The sequence below is a fragment of the Babylonia areolata genome, chromosome 18 (genome assembly GCF_041734735.1).
Source record: "Babylonia areolata isolate BAREFJ2019XMU chromosome 18, ASM4173473v1, whole genome shotgun sequence".
In the NCBI taxonomy this organism is placed as follows: Eukaryota; Metazoa; Mollusca; class Gastropoda; order Neogastropoda; family Buccinidae; genus Babylonia; species Babylonia areolata.
In genome coordinates this window covers 30,445,991-30,467,563 of record NC_134893.1, presented here as the reverse complement: position 1 = coordinate 30,467,563, position 21,573 = coordinate 30,445,991, and the positions used below count along the sequence as shown (strand labels likewise).

At 42.5% G+C, this 21,573-nt stretch overlaps 1 protein-coding gene across 1 annotated transcript; it reads left to right on the top strand.

The window, feature by feature from the left end:
* Nucleotides 1–4,423: 4,423 nt before the first annotated feature.
* On the top strand, nt 4,424–21,489 carry LOC143292650 (protein disulfide-isomerase-like). Its single transcript, XM_076603141.1, has 11 exons — nt 4,424–4,661; nt 5,702–5,899; nt 6,715–6,848; nt 9,120–9,257; nt 10,578–10,682; nt 11,621–11,740; nt 13,949–14,149; nt 15,707–15,827; nt 16,657–16,835; nt 18,787–18,873; nt 20,538–21,489. Exons 1-11 carry the CDS (start codon nt 4,517–4,519, stop codon nt 20,583–20,585), a joined length of 1,476 nt encoding a protein of 491 aa, XP_076459256.1. The 5' UTR covers nt 4,424–4,516; the 3' UTR covers nt 20,586–21,489.
* Nucleotides 21,490–21,573: the final 84 nt, after the last annotated feature.

Genomic DNA, 21,573 nt, shown 5'->3' with positions numbered 1-21,573 from the left:
ATGTCTGACCAGCAGCATACTCCAACGCGCTTGTCAGGCCTTGGGTGCATGCTTGTATATTTTGTACCTATCAGAGTGGATGTCTTCTGCAGAATTTTGCCAGAGGACAACACCCTCGTTGCCATGGGTTCTTTTTCAGTGTGTACAGTGCATGCTGCACACGGGATCTCTGTTTATCGTCTCATCCGAATGATTAGACGCTCAGTTTGATTTTCCAGTCAAACTTGGAAGAAAGGGCGAGAGCGGGATTCGAACCCACACCCTCACGGACTATCAAAATTATTAGCAGCTGAACGTCTTAACCATTCTGCCACCTTCCTCCTGTCTCCAGTTTGTCCTCATGCTGCTTATGGTTTTTCGTCTTTTACACTCAGAGAATAGCTTTCGAAATTAAAAATAGGGGGGCGAGGGGGGGGGGGGGGGGGGGTCGAGGGTCGGGGGGGCGGGGGGGGGGGGGGTCTTCTGGACAGCTTTCCCAAGCCCATGCAGCTTGTCTTGTAGTGTGGTTGGTGTCGGACATGAGCCTCCTGCCACTCCTTGAAACTATGTCCGGTTGTCTGGTCTATTCGGCTTCCCTGAAGGGACACAGAGGTAATGGCTCAAAGCCGAATCAACAGTGCGGTTGGCTGTTGTGTCCTGTCCGTAGGTGGAAAACAGTGGCATGCTCTGGTTTGGGTAGTTGGTGATAGCTCTCTCAAAGCTGTTGGGTTGTTTGGAGTCATGTTTGATGATGATGATGTTCGTTTCTGCGTAGGGTACTGCGTTGTGTCGTCTTGTTTTCTATGCCATTTTGTCATGCCTCCTCCGTGTCACGGTGTATTCCACAGTGTGAGGGGAGCCACTGAAGTTGGTGCTGTTCAGCAGTGCTTGGTTCTTTCTGTTTTCCTTTTCCTTTCTTCGCCAAGGACTTTTCCCCCCGTTTATCCGATGACCCGGTGGAGGGTGGCGAGATCTGTCAGTGGGCCTAACTATTCTTCTCCAAAAAATTTGAAGTGGTTTCTGAATACCGACTGAAAGGTCTGTCCTGTTAATTAAGTGGCCATTGTTTTCCAGAGCTTCAGAGAGAACAGGTCAGGAGCAGGTTGTGGGCAACATCCGCTTTTGACAGTTGCATCTTGGAGTCTTGGAGAAAGCTTCTCCACTGATGAATGATTATGCAATCAGTATGGTCCTGCCTTGTTTTTTGTTTGTTTGTTTGTTTTGTTTTTGTTTTTTTGTTTGTTGTTGTTGTTTTTGTGTGTGTGTGTTGTTGTTTTGTTGTTTTTGTTGTGTTTTCTGTCGTTGTTTTTGTTGCGAATGTAGTTGTTCTGGAATAGGGTTCCTCCTGTGTCCAAATTACTTGATTTTCCTCACAAAAATCACACATTTGCTGACCATTGTCATCCAGTGTGCCAAATCCATTTCAACCAGTTCTCCTGTATTTTCCTGTATCATTGTCTCCCACTCTGGCACTGAGGTCACCCTCAGCAAGCCTCATAACAAGCTGGTCATAAAAGACGCCCTTTGTGTGCTGTTCTGCATCTTATGCTGGAGCGTTACGGGCAAGAAATGTAGTAAGTTAAACTTCAAGTTGAACTGGGCCATAGTCAGTCTCTCACCAAGATGGGGGGTGGGGTTGGGGGTTCCGGGCCGGGGAGGGGGGGGGAGGGCTTGGGTTTTTTTTTGTTTTGTTTTTTTTTGTTTGTTTGTTTTTTTGTTGTGGTGGGTTTTTTTTGTTGGTTTTTTTGGTTGTTTTTTTGTCGGGTCTCTGAGGAAACCCCCTAGACAGAGACAGACAGACAGCCTGCAGAACGCGATAACTTAGTCAAGTAACGGCTTGGAACCACAGACTTTGAATGAAGTGACTAACAACAGTAGTAGTAGGCGTCCTTCGGTCATGGCTGACCATGGATAGAGTATATCCGACCTAATATTGGATGAACGGATATAAGCCTGGGCAATGTAATATGCAGCTTGCCCCCCCCCCCCCTCCCCCCCCCCCTCCGAGTCTCCACCTCGCTGACAGATCCAAAGGAACAGCAAGACTGTTACGTTTTGGTGCCAACGCGGCCGCAGGAGCTGCCGGAAAGTGACAAAGTTGCCATCCAACCGCCTTAGGGGCCCCGCACCGGATTTTCTGTCAGGGTTTACTCCCTTAGCTAGGTGGCCGCAGGTAGCTCTCCAGAGCTGACGCCCTTTGATGGGTCATTTATTTCCACCAGGGTGTCTAGCCACCCTCCTCACCATCCTCCTGAGAGGACTGGTGGGAGTGCTGGTTTAGTCGCCAGCCATTCGACCCTGTGACAGGTAGTACTGGGATCCAGGTTACCAGTAGCAAAATATATCTATCCAGGCTGACCCGACATCGACTGGTATATCCATGAAACCGTAAGACTTTAATACAAACGAGCACCATCTCTTGCAGAGTGTGAAAAGTTGCTCTCTCTCTCTCTCTCTCTCTCTCTCTCTCTCCGAACATGAAAGCCGATCTTTCAACCCCCACTGATGATTCTCTTACCTGTACTTCACAAAAAGAATACACTTTACATTTTCCATGAGATTCAGAGTCAATGAATGGGACAGACGTACGGTGCGCACCCCATAGAATAAGAAAGTAGGATAACAGCTAGAATGAACTGAAAATGTGTCAAGCTGCATAGAGGTCATTCACCTTACTTGGGACACGTGTTGGACATGCAGTGACCGTGACGCTTCACAATCCTGCTTCGGCCGGGTGTGACGAGAACACGAACCCTTCTGTCCAGCTCCGTTTTGTGCAGAGATCGAGAAATCGATTTGAAAACTTGACAAATATCAACAGCCGGAACTCCCTCCGATCGATCGCACCGTACGTGGCCCCTCCCTCAACTCTGTCTCTAACCGTCTGTCTTTGTCTCTGTCTGTCGGTCTGTCTGTCTGTCTGTCTGTCTCTGTCTGTCCAGGCTGTCTGTGTCTGTCTGTCTGTCTCGTGTCACGGTGTGTGTGTGTGTGTGTGTGTGTGTGTGTGTGTGTGTGCAGTGTGTGTGCGTGCGTGCGTGCGCGCACGCTGGGTGTATTCGGTGTGTGTGTGTCACAGTGTGTGTGTGCATTAATGGTGAGTGCGTCTCGGTACACCTACTTGTGTATGCCAGTGTGTTTGTGCGTCTCAGTAGGTGTGTTTCGTGGCGGCCGTGTGTGTGTGCACTAAGCGTAGTGGGTACTATGCGCGCATACTGTACTCAGTGATTTTACTGACTGATGTGTGTCAGTGTTGTGTGTGTCAGCGTGTGTTGGTCGGACACAAAGCCATACAACACTGACGGAGCTATCAGGAAATCGCATTCAGCAACACCTTACGTTGCGTGTGTTTCAGTCAACCTTACAGGCCGGCCCTAGTACGTTGAACAAAGAACTGTGTCACCGTGAAAAAACGCTGTCGCCGGTTTCGCGTAACATGTGCCTCGGCTATTCACTTCAGTACAATCGGTCGGTGTTAAAAAAATATAAAAAAATTTTTAAAAAGGAGGGGAAAGAGACACCCCGGGGGGAATTGGGAGAGGGGCCGGGGGGTGCAAGACGGAAGGGGGAAGACGGACCGGGAGGGAGGGAGGGCCGGATCGGTAGCCGGCGTACGGGATTGGGGAGGGGAGGGAGGGTAGCCGTACGGGAGTGGGGGGAGGGGAGGGATCAGTATTACGGCTGGGGGTTTCCAATGTCGAACCTCTTCCCTCCTCACACGGCCCAACCAGGGCCCACCTCCCAAAGTGTTTGTGGGCTCTTCAGTCAGTCAACATTGTGCACCGGCCGCGGGCCCCCTGATCGACTCAGCTTCTTTTTTTTCTTTACCCGTTAGAAATAGGACACACAAATAAAAGAAATGAGTAGGTCTCGAAAACGATAGGGTCGGTTGCAAACCCTGCTTATACCTTTATTCTCCCCACCCCCAACAGTTTTATGTGGCTCCTCACTGCGTGAGTGGTCACCTTGCCAATCGCGTCAGGCTTAGCGATTTTCTTTACCTCAGTTCTTAGTAACTGCTGACGTGGAAAGAGTAACAGAAGTTACTCATACTATCTTGAACCAGACACAACATTTTGTTTAGCGCAGATAAAGGAAAATACCGCACCTACTACTCTCACAAGGCCAACCCTGTTGGCCATATGGACGACTCTCAGCGTTATCTTTGCTGACTAGATCTGTCAAGGTTAATGTCAGCTGTCTCACACAACCGGTAAAATTATCTTTTGCACGCTGGCATGCTTAATAACTTTGACTGTCTTGTGAAATCTGTATTAAAACCAATTAATAAAAGAGGAACAGTATACCAACTTTCTTATTGACAGTTTCAACACCACCACCCCCTTCCCCTTCTCCCCCTGTGAAGCAGACGAACCCATGTGATCCAATTTTGACCAACCGCTTTTCAACACGCCTGTGGGCCCGTCGATATTATACACCGAAACTGGTTTCTGTGCCACGTTGATCGCCGCTTGTCTGCCTTTCGCGCACAGTCTGTCTCCCATACGGCACATCGCTCGTCTGCTCGTCCGCCCACACCATGCAGTTTCCATGGGTTTTGAGTCTGGCGCTTCTGGCTTCAGTGGCTGCTGGCGATGTGAAGCAGGAGGAAGGAGTCTACGTTTTGACGGAGAAGAACTTTGACGACTTCATCAGCGAAAATGAGTTTGTGCTTGTGGAGTTTTGTAAGTTGTTTTTTTGTGTCTTTTTTTCGGTTTGCAACACTTGATTTTTGCAATGCTGTCGTTTTTCGAACTTTATTTAGGACTTTGAGACGTTTCATGCGATTGCATAACAATTTCATATTGAATGTATACTTTTTTGTCCATGTTCGGTGGCATAGTTTAAAAGTGCCCCCAAAATTAGTAGTAGCATGCATTGATAAACTGCGTAGCTGTCAAATGTAGACAGATTGAACTTTAAGATAAGATCTCATATACTCCGTTTGGTTTTATTTTTAAGTGTGAGAAGACATATTTTTATTTTAATGCCCCAAATCACATCAAGAACGATAAACCGTTTCACAGTGTTCCAATGGAGTTCCTTGCCCTGTTCTTGAAGTTGTCACGATTGGAAACATGCAGTGCGTTGTTGGTGGTTTGATATAATTTCTTTTCTTTTCTGTTTAAGATATTGTCAGCAGTAAATACATATTCATGTGTAGTTGTTTTTTTTTTTCTATTCAGTGTAGTACATACTCTCTCTCTCTCTCTCTCTCTCTCTCTCTCTCTCTCTCTCTCTTCCAGTAAATACATGTGCGTGTGTGTGTGTGTGTGTGTGTGTGTGTGTGTGTGAATATTAAGCTGCACACTGTTTCATGCTATCTGACCATGTCTGTCAGCATAGACATGTACATGCACACATATTCTTGCACACATTGACATTTTTATATGCACACATGCTGGCTGTCACATTGGCACTTATGCTGTGCATACTATATATCAGTGTGGGTAAGAAAAGAAAATATGTACATGGATAAATGCATGTGAGAGTGTCATTGTATGTAAGTGTGAACACAGTTTGATTTTCAGTGTTGAGATGTCCTTGTTTTGAGTTGGGGTGGGGGGTTGAGGGAGGGGGTTAGTTTATCAATCACTAATTAAATTCCAGTAGTGAAACTTTGTAATTAACTATGACCTGGGACATTTTTTGTTCTCTGTTTGTTTTTTACCTGTTAGTGTTATGTTTCTAGTTCTGCCACTTGCATGTGTGTGTGTGTGTTCAGATGCACCATGGTGCGGGCACTGCAAGGCTCTTGCCCCTGAGTACAGCAAGGCTGCTGAGCAGCTGCAGAAAGAAGAGTCAGACATCAAGCTGGCCAAAGTAGACGCCACCATTGAGAAGAATCTGCAGTCCAAGTTTGAAATCCGCGGCTTCCCTACCCTGAAATTTTTCCGCAGTGGCAAAGCGTCTGATTACTCTGGTGAGAGTTGGTGTTGTTGTGTGGATTTTGTTGATTTGTCTGGGTGATGCAGAGATTTTCTACTCTGCGTTTGTGTGTTGTTTTGTGTGTGTGTGTGTGTGTGTATTTGTATTCTCCAGTTTACAGAGTTGTGTAAGTGAACTTCAGGTCAAAGGTCCCATAGCTTTTTGCAACCGTATTCACTGTACCCTGGGTTCAGCATCCTCTTCTTTTGCTGCGTTAACCATCCAAGACCAAAGTCAGGTACCCATCACGCCTGGATGGAGTGAGGAGAATCAGAGTGAAGTGCCTGTCCCAAGGACACAACACCATGTCAGAATTGGGCCTTGAACCCTGATCTGTTAATTACTGTGTAATTGTCAAATGTGCACTTTGTTTTTACTTTTTTTTTATTTTTTAGGTGGCCTCAGTTCCATGCAGGTTATGAAGCACCAGCAGTACATATGTAGAATTGCATCAGGTCATAAAATAAAGAGATGGGAAAAAGTTTGTGAGTTTTGTCTGAGTTTAGATATGGCCATTTCCAGATTCAACTTGTTTTCTTTATAGTAGATATTTCATATGGTGACACCTTTTAACATGATTGTGCACGAATTGAAGTTTTAAGATTAACACACACACACACACACACACACACACACACACACACACACACACACACACACAAAGATACTTTGCTATGTAAAAAAAAAAAGAAAAGAAAGAAAGAAAAAAAGAACTTCTTTTATTTTATCACTATTTTATCATGCATTTTAGCTTTCGTTATTAGATTTCATTTCTCTCTTATCTTGCGTTTATTTTTTCATGATGTACAGGAGGCAGGCAGAGTGCTGATATTGTCAACTGGCTGAAGAAGAAGACAGGACCTCCTGCAATTGACGTGACCTCTCCTGAAGCAGCCAAAGCTGTTGCTGACAACAATGAGGTCGTCGTCTTGGGCTTCTTCAAGGTATGGTTCATAATCAGCATGCATTCAACGCATGTAAAAGAACCCATGGCAACAAAAGGGTTGTCCCTGGCAAAATGATGTAGAAAAATCCACTTTGATAGGAAAACAAATGTAATTGCTGGCAGAAAAAGAGAAAAAAAATAAGGGTGCCGTTCTCATTGTAGTGACACGCTGTCCCTGGGGAGAGCAGCCTGGATTTCACACAGAGAAATCTGTTGTGACAAAAAGGGTAATACAATATAATACATAATCAAAGTGTCAAATCCTTACCATTAATGCTGAAGGGGGTGTGGAGGTAGGCTTTGTCTTGGGGGCTGGGTCTTCATAATTTGTGCAAGACGTGGAGTCTGGATGCTCACGTTTTAACATTTGCAGACCACTCCTGTGATTGGGTTGACTATAATTATAGATAACCTTGATTGAAGCACATACCATATCATATATCTACATGTAATTTGAGACTTTGTTGATGGCACTGAAAATTTGTACTTAAAATCACTCCTGCCATCTTGGTCAACTCGGGTCCTAGCTTGGGAAGATGGGGACCATACAGTCACAGATATCTACTTTGTAGATGCAACTTTTGAGAGTGTTGTTCATTTCCTGACCAACTCTGTAAGTTTCAACATGTATATGTCGCCCTGCCCTGCTTGACGCCAGAATGTGGAGTGAAAGCAAGCCCAGGGTCCAGCTCTGATCTCCATCTTCAGACCAGAATGGATGATTATAGCATTACAGTTGTCTGTTTCATCAGTCATGCTAAACTAAAGAAAATGATCTGTCCTAAATTCTGTGGGTCCTCAAGAGAGTGTACATAATATAAGGCAGGTGGTAAATTACTTTGAAACAGTGAGATTATTTCAAGGATGTCCATTTTGCATAGTTCAGTTTTGGTAGTCAAATTGCATGCTCAGAAGTATAAACAGTGGTCAAGGTATTCTCTCTTTTCTTTCATCACGTGTCAGATTCGTGTCAGGTGATTATGGTGCAAAGTTATTATTTATAGCGTGCCAGTAACTGACTACACTAAGGGGGCTAGGGGAAAACTTCTTCTTTATCTCTGTGAAGAGTCATTGGAGCACAGCATGGAACAACTTTTCACCAGATTCCTCCAGGTGTATCAGTTGTCAAAGCCTGGGTCTCTGCATTCCCATCTATTCTTCAATGTTGTCAGTCCATCGTTCAGTCTTCCCCAACATCTCCCTCAACAGTTCCTCAGAAGATTGATTTGAGCAAGGCCTTTAGCTATTGGTCCATTAACAGGTCTAGACTGATGAAAGGATGGCCATTTACGTACCAGCCAGTAATATAGATCTGTGTTGTAAAATATACAGCAACATGTGTTACTTCATTGAGAGTAGAGCTTATGTTGAAAAGACACGAGGCAACAGCTGCTCTGAGAAAGATAGAACATAAAAGCCATGCATGTGATAACATCCTCTCTGATGTCGGTTGAGGGATTTATTGTTGTTCAGCGTAATATCATCACTGATGGAAGTGATTTGCTTTCTTGATGATAAATCAGAAGCAGTTGTGAAGTGACAGGCAGGGGATGTAGAGCATCATTTTCACTGTGGTGTATTGGTGCCAGCACTGGGTTTATGATGTCCAATACACATGGTCTCTGCCAAATGGATCTTGTTGCTTTTGGGTGGAGCTTTTTTATAACATGTGGACTAGACTGGATCTGTTTTTGAATTATGAGGTCTCTCACTAGTCTCAGGAAGCTATTCATTCACACACAGACAGACATGCACACACACATGTGTACACACATGCTTACACATACTTGCTTTTGCTTACACACACACGCACACGCACACACTGTCCATCATTCCTAGGGCCCCTAGACAGTTCTTCGCTTTTCTGTTACATTCCCCCACTCTGTGTGCATGCACACACACATTCCAACATGTGAATGCCTTTATGATCCATGCACATTGTGCATAAATGAGGAGGCCATGTCAGACTGGGTAGCACTGGAACTTGTTTCTGAATATATTTCTGGGTTTTAGTTGTTGTTGTTTTGTGCATATTACTCAATATGATACTATTTGTCTAAATTGCACTGGCTGTTAGTTCTGTAGCATTTGGGGCTATTCGGCCTTTGGGAACCATCCCAACACTGTCTGTCCTAAAACCCTCTTGGCGAGGTAACTTGGACATGACACTCTCCACACTAATCAAATTCTTGCCCAGATAGTCAGGACAGCAGTTACCTACTCTGTTGTTCTGATGGACACAACTGACTATCAAACTGTTTGTCTGCAGGATCAGGAAGGCAAAGAGGCGACTGCCTTCAAGAGGGTGGCTGCCGGTTACGATGACATTCCATTTGCCATCACGTCGGAGGACAGTGTCTTCGAAGAGTACAAGATGGACAAGGATGGGGTCATCCTCCTGAAACATGTAGGACAGTTTTGTTTTTTTGTTTTTTGTTTTGTTTTTTGTTTTTATTAACAAACATTGAGAATACAAGACATTGCAACACCAGGAATACTTCAAGTATGCACAGATAACATCAAGAGTGCACAGATGGCATCATGAATACATGGATAACATCAGTTACAAAACAAAACTTAGATAATCATTTACTAATGTGTTGTGTTGAGCATCCTGTAGAATTACAATCATGAGTGAAGGTGTATGTTTTTGTTTCCAACTGCCTGAATCTTGCTGTGGACTGCAGCTACAAGTAAAGGCATATTCATTATCCTGCAAATCAAATATGATACTACGTGTTGCATTGCATAGAGATGGAATATGCTATTCTGTTCCCACTCACTAAATGGCAACTGATTACTTAAGTAATCAAGGGCATATATAACAGTCATGCTGAATGGAATTGTTCATATTTCATGTAGAGCAGTTTTGTCTGAGCTTTAAAATGTGGGGTGTGAGCAGGGGTAGGATTTCAGGGGTGGGTGTGTGGGCGTGTGTTTGTGTGTGTGTGTACATGTGCTTATGTGTGTGGACTGTTTATAAATATGAGGATGTTTACATTGTGGGTGTTTAGCATGCTGTAATTATGTTGTGGGTCTGCATGTGTCAGTCAGTCAGCTGGATTCTTTTCCTGTAAGGTTTTGACCAAGTGTGTGTTGGTGGTGCCAGTTCCATCACAGTTGCATAAAGTCTTTTTTCTATTCCTATCAAACTATGTATAATATGATGCGTACTTTTATCACAATCACAGTAAGCCCTTTCTCTCTCTGTCAGGGCATAGGTATTTTAGAAAGGGAACTAATCAAGCGGTGCCACCAGAGTTCTGTGCATTGATGTCAAAGAACTGAAACTGCTGTTCTCTTTGATGTGTTATTTTCAGACAGAAATTGGAATTTACTATGTATCAGAACACTGTATAATTGTATGTGACAGTGTGTATGTGTATGCATGAGTGTGTGAGTGTGTTTGCATGAGCATATGTGTGAACGCTTTGAGAAAAAAAAAAATCAATAGTACTAAGTATAGCATTTGTTTTTATGTACAGGTTTTGTTGCAAATTCTATTCTGTTAATCACTAAATCAGTGTCTGGTTTTAATCAAATTCCATTTGAGCAGTAGTTACCAAAGGTCTCAAAGTTGAGCCAAGGTAGATAACAGAATCAATGGAATGAAAAAAAGTCTTCCAGCATTGACAGTTTGCTGCAGGAAGATATAGACAAAACAACATGATGTGTTAGCTTCCTGAGCAGAGTTACCATGATGTTTGATTCACTTATGTGTGTGCAGTTTGACGAAGGTCGCAACGACTTTTCTGAAGACTTTGATGAGACAGCCCTCAACAAGTTCATCGGTGAAAACCGCTTGCCTCTGATTGTAGAGTTTACTCAGCAGGTGTGTTTGGACAAAGATAAGATTGACTCTCCTTCGCCACTCATACTCAGCTTGAGAATAGTGTGTGTCTGTGTCTGTGTGTGTGTGTGTGTTATATTGATGGCTTTACTTTTATGTCACTTGCTTTGTGCCCATTTTATGCATGATATATGCCATGATTACTTGTCCAGCGATATAAGGTATTCTTGAATCTTTACTTTTCTCAGTGTCTGGACTTAAACAGTGAGTGGGCTTTGGGGTATATCACTGTTTTAACCTCCCATTGTAAGGCAGCCATTCTCTGTGTTCAAGGGGTGGGTGCAAGCAGTCTGTGTCCCTGTTTTGGTAACCCACGGAAAATTGAAATGGCCTGCAAGATTTTTAACTTCTGCATTTTCAAAAGTTCATGTGTCCCAATCTTATTTTGAAAAAAAGTTTACATTCTGAGGTTGGTGTCTAAAGATGACAGGTTGTGTGTGTGAAGTTGTTGTCAAGATGAGTTTGGAGCCAGGACAGTTGATATAAAATGTGTGTGAGAGAGAGAGTGTGTGTGTGTGTGTACAGAATACAGAATACTTTATTATTTGTATTTTGTATTTCTTTTGTATTTCTCCGATAAGAGAAAATAATTTATGGTGTAAGCACATACAGAATGTACAAGAATCACACTTGTGAAATGTATGTGTATCAATGGCATAAATTGCTTAAATGTAAATTCAAAGTTAATTACACATACAGTAATCACAGTCATACACTCGCAATAATTACATTAGACATTAGATACTTAAAAGTTAATATGAAGGAAACTACACACATGGTTATCATAATCATGTATATGCAGTAATCACACAGGATTGACCTGTATTATTCTGTAATCAAACACAGACATATAAGAACAATATTCTGTTGAAGAGTTATTTGAATTGAAAATAAAGAAAAGTATTGGGGTGTGTATGCAGTCTGCCCAGAAGATCTTTGGAGGTGATGTGAAGACCCATGCCCTGCTCTTCCTGGAGAAGGATGGATGGGACGACCAGCTGGCCAAGTTCAAGGCAGCTGCCGGAGAATTCAAGGGAAAGGTAATGATAATGATAATAACAATAATAATGGACATTTATGTAGCACATTTTTCCATAAATACTGCTCAGAGTGCTTTACATTTCATTCCTTCTTTTCCCCCTACAAACAGAGAAACACATGCCAGAATACACTCGCACATGATACCTCCATTGAACAACAAACCACCCACCAACAACATTCTGTAGAAGACACATCTCTGCAACACGCAGGCACACACACACAAATGCACAGACACTCTACTCACCCTGCCACACACAAATGGCAAATGGTTTCCCCACAATAAACTATGCACTTGGAATCAGATCATTCCAACACCAGCACTGGAAAATTACTGTTGTTGGAAAAGATGTGTTTTCAAAGCTGGTTTAAAAGAATTTAGCGAGACAGAATGTTGCGATTTTTCTGGTAGTTTGTTCCACAACAAGCAACAGATAAAAATAAATTAAAGATGTAGAATTGTGTGTGTGTGCGTGTGCACATGACTGAAACCTTATTGAATGATAGAGAAAACAAAATAATGGTCTAAATGCATCTGTCAGTCAGCTCCATGCAGGCTGGCACCTGTTATATAAAGGAATCTGTTTTTAAAGAGCTTACAGTTTGACCGGGGATAGGCACTATGTAGGTATCAGAAAGAATAGTAGTTATTTATAGAAGTGACAGTGATGATTGTAATAAAGTTAATTACACATACATCTGTATGTGTAACTGCTGGCAGGTTCTGGTCATCTACATGCAGATGTGATGTGAAGGCACCATAGTAGAACTGGCCAGGCGACGGGCGCAATAGCTGAATGGTTAAAGCGTTGGACTTTCAATCTGAGGGTCCCGGGTTCGAGTCATGGTGACGGCGCCTGGTGGGTAAATGGTGGAGATTTTTCTGATCTCCCAGGTCAACATATGTGCAGACCTGCCAGTGCCTGAGCCCCCTTCGTGTATATACGCAACCAGAAGATCAAATACGCACGTTAAAGATCCTGTAATCCATGTCAGCGTTCGGTGGGTTATGAAAACAAGAACACACCCAGCATGCACACCTCCGAAAGAGGAGTATGGCTGCCTACATGGCGGGGTAAAAACGGTCATACACGTAAAAGCCCACTCGCATATATACGAGTGAATGTGGGAGTTGCAGCCCACGAACACAGAAGAAGAAGAAGAAGAACTGGCCAGGCATTAACTAGTTCGTAGCCTGTTTTGGTATGTTGTGTCCTTGGGAAAGGCACTTTACTCCGATTTTCCTCATCCACTAAGGTGTGAATAGGTAACCTACCTGACTTGCAGTGGATATGAATTTACTGCCCTAAAGGTTGTTAAAGACAATAGGATCTTTTAACGAAAGATATGATCACAACGATTGTTACTGCTGGCAAGTTCTGCTGATATACATGTAAATCTGATGTGGAGTGGTGGCCTAGTGGTAACGTGTTCACCTAGGAATTTAGAGAATCTGAGCTCACAGGTTTTGATTATTTTTCTCCCCCTTGAGTCTTGTCACTAGTGGTTCAAATGAAATGATAAACTGGGGTCCCATGTGCAGCATTTACTTAATGCACGTGAAACAGCCCACGGCAAGTTTGTACAAAATTGTCCAGGACATAAGGGTTGTCCCTGACAAAATTCTGTCAAAAAATCCACTTTAGTAGGAAAACAGATACACCCACGGGCAGAAAAAGACAACAACAAAAAATAAAGGGTGGCGTTCTCAATGTAGCGACGCACTCTCAAAGGTTTTAATCCGAGAAACCTGATTTGGGTACATGGGTACATGCTCTCTCCAGGGAGAGCAGCCCAAATTTCACACAGAGAAAAGAATGATACAACACAAAACAACACAACACAACACAACACAATGCACTATAATACAACACAATAGTACACAACACAATACAATACAATACAAGACAATACAACACAACACAACACAATACAATACAATACAATGATAATAACAGATAATTGTTGAGCGCTTTCCTCCCCTAAAGGGAGCTCAGAGTGCTTTACAATAAACGTCAGATACACACATATGCAATAACTTACAGAAGGAAAAAGAAAAAGAAGGGGGAAAAAAGAAAAAAGATTTAACACACAAAAACATAAAACAGATTCAAAGACTACGCATATTACATCACTTAATCACACACACACACACACATACACACACACATACACACAAAACAATCCTGACGAAATGATGCTCCTGGCAGGTGCTGTTCATCTACATGGACAGCAGCAACGAGGAGAACTCGCACATCATGGAGTACTTTGGCCTGAAGAAGGAGGAGACCCCAGCCCTGCGCCTCATCAAGCTGGGAGACGACGTGGCCAAGTACAAGCCCGACTCGGACGGCCTGGGCACCGAGGACGTCACCAAGTTTGTCCAGGACTTCATGGACGGCAAGCTGAAGGTGGGTCCTTCTCATGGCACTGTGGGTCTTGCCATGGCAAACTGAAGGTGGGTCCTGCTGTGGCATAGTGGGTTCTGCCATGGCAAACTGAAGGTGGGTCCTGCTGTGGCATAGTGGGTTCTGCCATGGCAAGCTGAAGGTGGGTCCTGCTGTGGCATAGTGGGTTCTGCCATGGCAAACTGAAGGTGGTCCTGTCGTGGCAAAGTGGGTTCTGCCATGGCAAACTGAAGGTGGTCCTGTCGTGGCATAGTGGGCTCTGCCATGGCAAACTGAAGGTGGGTCCTGTCATGGCATAGTGGGTTCTGCCATGGCAAACTGAAGGTGGGTCTTGCCATGGCAAACTGAAGGTGGTCCTGTCATGGCATAGTGGGTTCTGCCATGGCAAACTGAAGGTGGTCCTACCAAGGCAAGGTGGGTCTTGCCATGGCAAGAATAGAATAGAATGTCTTTACTCCCAAGTGTACTGGGTGTCACAAGGAATATTGGGGGGGATAGTACATAACAAGATACAAACATAAATTGAAAATCATACACAAACACAGATACAGTAGAAATTAGGATACATACAAGTGCATATCAATGTAAAAACTTGTGCATACTCACACATGCACGCACTACACACACACACGCATGCACACACGCACGCACACACACACACACAGACACACACACACACACACACAAACTCTCTCTCTCTCTCTCTCTCTCTCTCTCTCTCTCTCTCTCTCTCTCTCTCACACACACACACACACACACATACACACACACATGTTTGAACAGAAGCTGCATATTACATGTGAATGAGGCTAATGACTAGATCTTCAGGTAGACGGTTGCTGAAGGTGTTCGTTTTTTCCCTCATAATTCAGGACACCTTGTTTTCTCTATTTTGATGATGGTGGAGGTGATGACACAGGGTCCATTTATGTTTGGGACAGTTTGATCTGATTGTATATCCTGGCCAGGCATCTGTAGTTAGTTCTGGAAATTTTAGCAACACTCCCAAAGATGCATCCATGAAGCAGACTGTGCGTCTTCCCATTTGAGCCTATAGCACACTCAGGTCTGAGTGGCAGCTGGCCGTGGGTTGAAAAAATGCACCTGTTGGGTGCAAACCCCCATCCTTCTAGTTTTAAGTCCGTCATTCAAACCACTTCACCATGGCAGCTGATAAACAAATTGTGTTTTCCATTTGTGTGAGGTTTTTTGGTTGTTGTGTCTTTCTTTTTATCATTATATACGAAGTAAGTGTCAATCACATTTGTCAATGTTCGTTCTTACGCAAATTATTTTGTGCTGGGAAGAAAGTAATTGAAATAAAATCATAAAACTTGGTAAGTGTGTGTAATTGTTCCATACATTTGGATACATACAAGTCAGTATGCAGAAGTTTGATTTGTTTTATGTAATGTGTGTGTGTGTGTGTGTGTTTTATGTTGATTTCATTTGACATTATTGGACTGGAGTTGTGATTCAGTGTGTCTGATATAATGTAATTGTGTCCTCCACACCCCAAAGAAGGGGCAAAGTGACTGAATTTCCTTGAATCGTGTGCAGCCCCACCTGAAGTCTGAGGAGGTGCCAGACGACTGGGACGCCAAGCCGGTTAAGGTGCTGGTCAGCAAGAACTTCAAGGAGGTGGCGCTGGACAAGTCCAAAGACGTCTTTGTGGAGTTCTGTGAGTGGTCGTACATGCAACTTGTGCTCACATGCATCTCCCTTCATCCTTCTGTTAGCGGTTGGACTTGCCTACAGAGTGTGCACACATGCATTGCACTTTATCCCTCTCTGAGTGGTCTTACATACTACATACAGCTTGTGCACACATACATCTCCCTCCATCCTTCTGTGAGTGGTATTTTATACAGTATGCTCACATACATCTCCCTTCATCCTTCTGTGAGTGGTCTTACATATAAAGTGTGCACACATACATCTCCCTTCATCCTTCTGTGAGTGGTCTTACATATAAAGTGTGCACACATACATCTCCCTTCATCCTTCTGTGAGTGGTCTTACATATACAGTGTGCACACATACATCTCCCTTCATCCTTCTGTGAGTGGTCTTACATATAAAGTGTGCACACATACATCTCCCTTCATCCTTCTGTGAGTGGTCTTACATATAAAGTGTGCACACATACATCTCCCTCCATCCTTTCCTGGACTTCCCTCTGGCCCACACAGACCCTCAATCCACGCATTCAATCCAACTTACACATCAAACATATACCATGGCACATTGAAAGATCTTGCACCTCTGTGATGTGATGACCCAGAGCAAGGAAAACAAAGAGATGGGAGAGTTAAGTTGAGCCATGTTGTAAACTTTGTTGCAGCCAGACCGTTTGTGTGTGTGTGACATGACTGGGAAGTGTACATGATAGGACATGATAATGTATATATGTGTGTGTGTGTGTGTGACATGGTAATGTACATGTTAGGACATGATAATGTATATGTGTGTGTGTGTGACATGTGTCTGTGCTGACTGGCTGTGGACAGACGCCCCGTGGTGCGGACACTGCAAGCAGCTGGCGCCCATCTGGGACGAGCTGGGCGAGAAGTTCCAGGATAAGGACAGCGTGGTCATCGCCAAGATGGACTCCACAGCCAACGAGCTGGAGGAGGTCAAGATCCAGAGCTTCCCCACCCTCAAGTTCTTCCCCAAGGACAGTGACGAGGTGAACTTTTTTGAGAGCTGTTCTTGGGCCCCAAAGGCATTTGTGTTTCTACTTCTGTTTTGAGTGGGAGTACTTCTGTAGTATATATGGATTTCCGTGCTGGTATTTTGATGATTAAAACAAAAGAAAAGTTTTCCCTGCATCCCACCAGAGGCCCTAAGCAGTAAAAAATTTCCGTGTTGGTTTTTTGACAGTGACGAGGTGAACTTGAAAGCTGTTTTTGGGCTCCAAAGTCATTGAATTTCTACATTTTTTTTTTTTTTTCTCCCTTGTACACAGGGTTATATTTCACTTAAATTTTGACATTTCACAACATCAGTGTGATTCAACATTCACAGAACAAAAATTTAGTCCATCAATGAACATCTCAAAAATTGTCAACTTATTGAGATTCAAGGATTACCGTAAAGTTCGGTCTATTGAGCGCACTGGTATATAAGCCGCACCCACTAAATTTAGGAAAAAATTTAACTTCACACATACATAAGCCGCACTGGCTTATAAGTCGCACTTATTTCCGGTACCAGAACACATACTGATACTACAGAAAAGTTGTCATTACTGTAGGTTATGAAATAAACACAAGCGGGAACAACACAAAGAAAAGCAAGCGAAAATACTGCTAGTGCCACAAAAAAATTTTAAAAATGAACACAACGAAAACAAGATCCATAATTTAGGGATAGTCACATTTATTCAACGTCATCCTGCTAACTGAAGCCACTGAAATCTTCGTCTTCAGTGTCTGAGTTGAAGAGAACCAGCACAGCTTCCTCCGCCATCTTGTCACTGACTCAGCCTCGCTTTCACTTCATGAACATGAACGCGAATTGGAGGTCGCTGCTGGTTCACCACTTGCACTGTCGTCTGCTAGGTCGATCGTCTTCAATTTGAAGGCTGCATCATAGGCATTACATCGCGTTTTCGGCATGATGAGGGTGTACACTTGAGCAGAGTAGAACTGAATGCTGATCTGAAGGCTTTAATGTGTGGGGATTTGATTTATAAAATCTGAACAGTTAGCACACTATCGTGAAGCTCATCCAAAAATTCATGGACAGAAATTATGATTTTGGTGAGTTGAAAGGCAGCTAAGAATAGACAAGAATGTGACACTCCCGAGATCGTTAAAATCCTCAAATAAGCCGCATCATTGTATAAGCCGCAGAGGTTGAAGCAGGGGTAAAAAGTCGCGGCTTATAGACCGAACTTTACGGTACTTTATTTTTAACTGTGAGAAAATGTAAACTGAAACAAAACAACAGAAAATCATCTATCTGATGATGTGTTGCGCATAAAAATCATCTGTCTGATGATGTGTTCACATAAAAGGTGAATAGATATATATAAATGAATGGATAGATAGGTGGTGGACATTTCTACATCTCTTTGAGTGGGAGTACTTTTGTAGGGTATGGCTTTCCATTCTGGCATTCTGTTGATTAAAACAAACGAAAAGTTTTTCCCAGCATCCCACCAGCGGCCCTAGGCGCTTAGTCCCCTGGATCCATGGCACAAACTTTTCAGTATCTGATAACTGTGCTGTCTGTCACATCTCAGAACTTTTCCCCATCTTTTTTTGTTTTGTTTTTTTTCCTTAGCCAAGTAACTGAACAAACAGGATAAACAGGAAGAAGTAAAAAAGATCAGTAAAACGTTATACAACTTGTTGTTCCATTGAATGTAACAGAACTTTAGGAAAATGACTCTCCAACTTCCCTTCTGATGTGTTTTTGCAAACATTTCCCTTAACTTTTACACACATCCATGCACAAAAGCACCCCCACCTCTCACACACCACAGAATAATATGGCATGGTTGACTTCATGTATCTTTTCATATGTCATTCTTCATCTTTTATTTAGATATAGCCATGCTGCAATGCATTTACCATTGAATGGGGTGGAGGGGGTGGGTGGAAATCTGAGATGAGCATGTTTGTTGTTTGCAGATTATCGAGTACAATGGTGAGAGGACCTTGGCAGCCATGGCCAAATTTGTTGAAAATGGTGGCAAGGAAGAACCCCCAAAGAAAGAGGTATGATGTCAGTAGTATTTGCAACTTCAGTGGCTGAATGATTAGAGCATTGTATTTTCAATGTGAGGGGTTCTGTGTTCAAAATCCTGGCTGTGTTGTCTGATGGGTTAAGGGTGAAGATTTTTCCAGTCTCCAAGGTCAGATGTACAAACCCTACAAATGCCAAGGCCCCATTCAAGTGTGAATGAAGAGGAAAATATGCACATTAAAGATCCTGTAATCCATATCACCATTTAGATCGTTACAGAGACATGAACATAGCCAGCATGCATACCCCCCAAAACAGTATATGGCTGTCTGCACAGCAGGATAACAATGGTCATGCACTTAATCCTACTCATAGATTTGATGAGCATGGGAATTTCAGCCTAGAAACACAGACATAGTCTCCAGAGATGTGCGACTCTTCCCTCCCTGTACTAATTGTGACCCCAGTTTCCCCTGCAGTAAGCTCAAGTTCTGAACTCTCGGTATCAGCAGATTCTCTTTTTAGGAAATCGTTCAATGTTGTACTGCTTGTCTTCCACCTGGAAGTCTAAAAATTGCATCCTAGTTGTTTTCAGGTTGGAATAGCTTTAGTGGTAGAAGTTACTTATCAAAGGAAGCTTTATTCTTCAATAAATATTTTTTGATTAATTGAGATTTTGATAGATTTGTATTAAGAAAGGCTTTCTCATCAATCATTGTAGTGATTGTTTCTACTTGATGCAGATTTTTGTGGTCTTTTTTTTCCCTTTCTTTCTTTTTTTTATGAATGAGATTGGAGGAAGAGGCACACTGTTGCTTTGTTGCGAGGATATATATATATATATATATATAGAGAGAGAGAGAGAGAGAGAGAGTGTAGCCTTGACCTCTGAGGTGTCAGTCAGTACAGGTCCACTGTGTGTAAGTATGGTGAAGTGAAGTGAATGCTAAAAAATACACTTTATGAAAACAGTATGGAAGCCGACGGTTCTGTGTTCATGGGCTGCAACTCCCACGCTCACTTCCTTTACCAGACGAGCGCCAACTTGTATGAATTGGAACTTTACAACAGTGTACAGTTGACTGAATGCTGTAAGATTGTATATAAAAAAAAAACATGTAAAAAAAAAAAAAGGTGTTGAAAAAAAATGAAAAAAAGAAGAAAGCAGCAGAAAACGGAGCAGGAAAATTGAGTAACAGAGCAGAGTCTACAAGCAGACGAAAACAAGTTGGACTCCGATCCAGTTTTCCAGAGATGACATCACCACTTGGAAAACAATATCCACTGTTAGCAGAGACAAAATGGAGGACTTTCACTTAACGGCAGATGCGGCTTATTGAATGTGTGCGAGCCTTGTACGAGGCCAAAAATTATGTAATTGGCAAGCTGATCACAAAAATGTTCTTTAGTTTAATAGACATTCTACTTCACCGATACTTTAACTGTCATGTTTGCCTATCAACAGGTGGCTACACTCACATACTTGTTATAATTACTATGGCAGCCAAGACAGTTCATTGATATTGTTATAACCAAAATCAAAAGACAAACTAATTTATGAAAAGAAAAAAGAATGTCAGGAGAACTTTCTAATGAACTGATAAAGCCAAACTGATTTATGAAAAGAAAAAAGAATGTGTCAGGAGAACATTGTAATGAACTGATAAAGCCTCACTGTGGTTCTGCTTGTGTGCAGGAGGAAGAGAAGGTTGAAGGGGAAAAGAAGCAAAAGACAGAGCTCTAACCGCCTGCCGTCCGCCTCCCAACTCGCAGCATATCTTCAAAATTGTCGTGATGGTTTTTTTGTCTTGTTGTGTGCTGTTCTGCCATAATATTGTCGTGTTGGAGTACTTGTTAAAGATGGATGGGAGCTTTTGAAAGTGAAGAAAGCGTTGTGATGTGAAACCTGTTGGTGTTCAAGTGTGAATTGTCTGTCGTCATGTTATCTTTGGTGACCAGCTGTGGTGTGCAGTAAAAGGGTACGTTGTTGGAGTGTGGTGGGTGTAAGTTGTGTTGATGGGTATCTGGCATTTTGTGAGTTGTTGACCATTTTTTTGCCTTGATGTTTTAGGTTTGGGTGGTAAAGACAAATTTTGCTTTTATCATTTAAGAAAAAAAAAGGATGGTTTTATATTGTGGATAGTGTATTTTTTTTATGTTATGGTTGTGGCTGCTGTGAAGTTTTGTTCTTTCAGTTATTTATTTAGGGAGGCTTTCAATGAAAAACTTTCAAATGCTTACATTCATTTTGAGAACATTTTTTTTCTGAAAAAAAAGGGAGAAATTTAATTGCATAAATCAAAGTTTTACCATGGGGACATATGTTTATAATTATTGAAGCAAATGCACAACTCGGCTACTGTATTTATATGTTTATTTTGACTGCTGTAATAAATCATATAGTAAATATTTTATATTAATACATGCTAATAAAGTATGTATTTTATATATTTGCTCATATTTGTACTTATATTTATGCTATTTTTATGTATTGCATACGTATGCTCAAGTTTTCCATTTTGGCATACAGTGTAGCTGATGGGAAAGACAGACAGTGGTATTGCTGGACTTGTGCTTCTTTTCAGCTGTTTGTGGAGAGTTTGAACTGCTGATATGACAATAGAAAATAAAAATCCCATACATTCCAATACATTTGCAATTGGGTTTGTGTTGCCAGAGTGTGTCTGACATTACACCACCAGACCAGTTGTTTTTTCAGGTGTTCTCCGTAT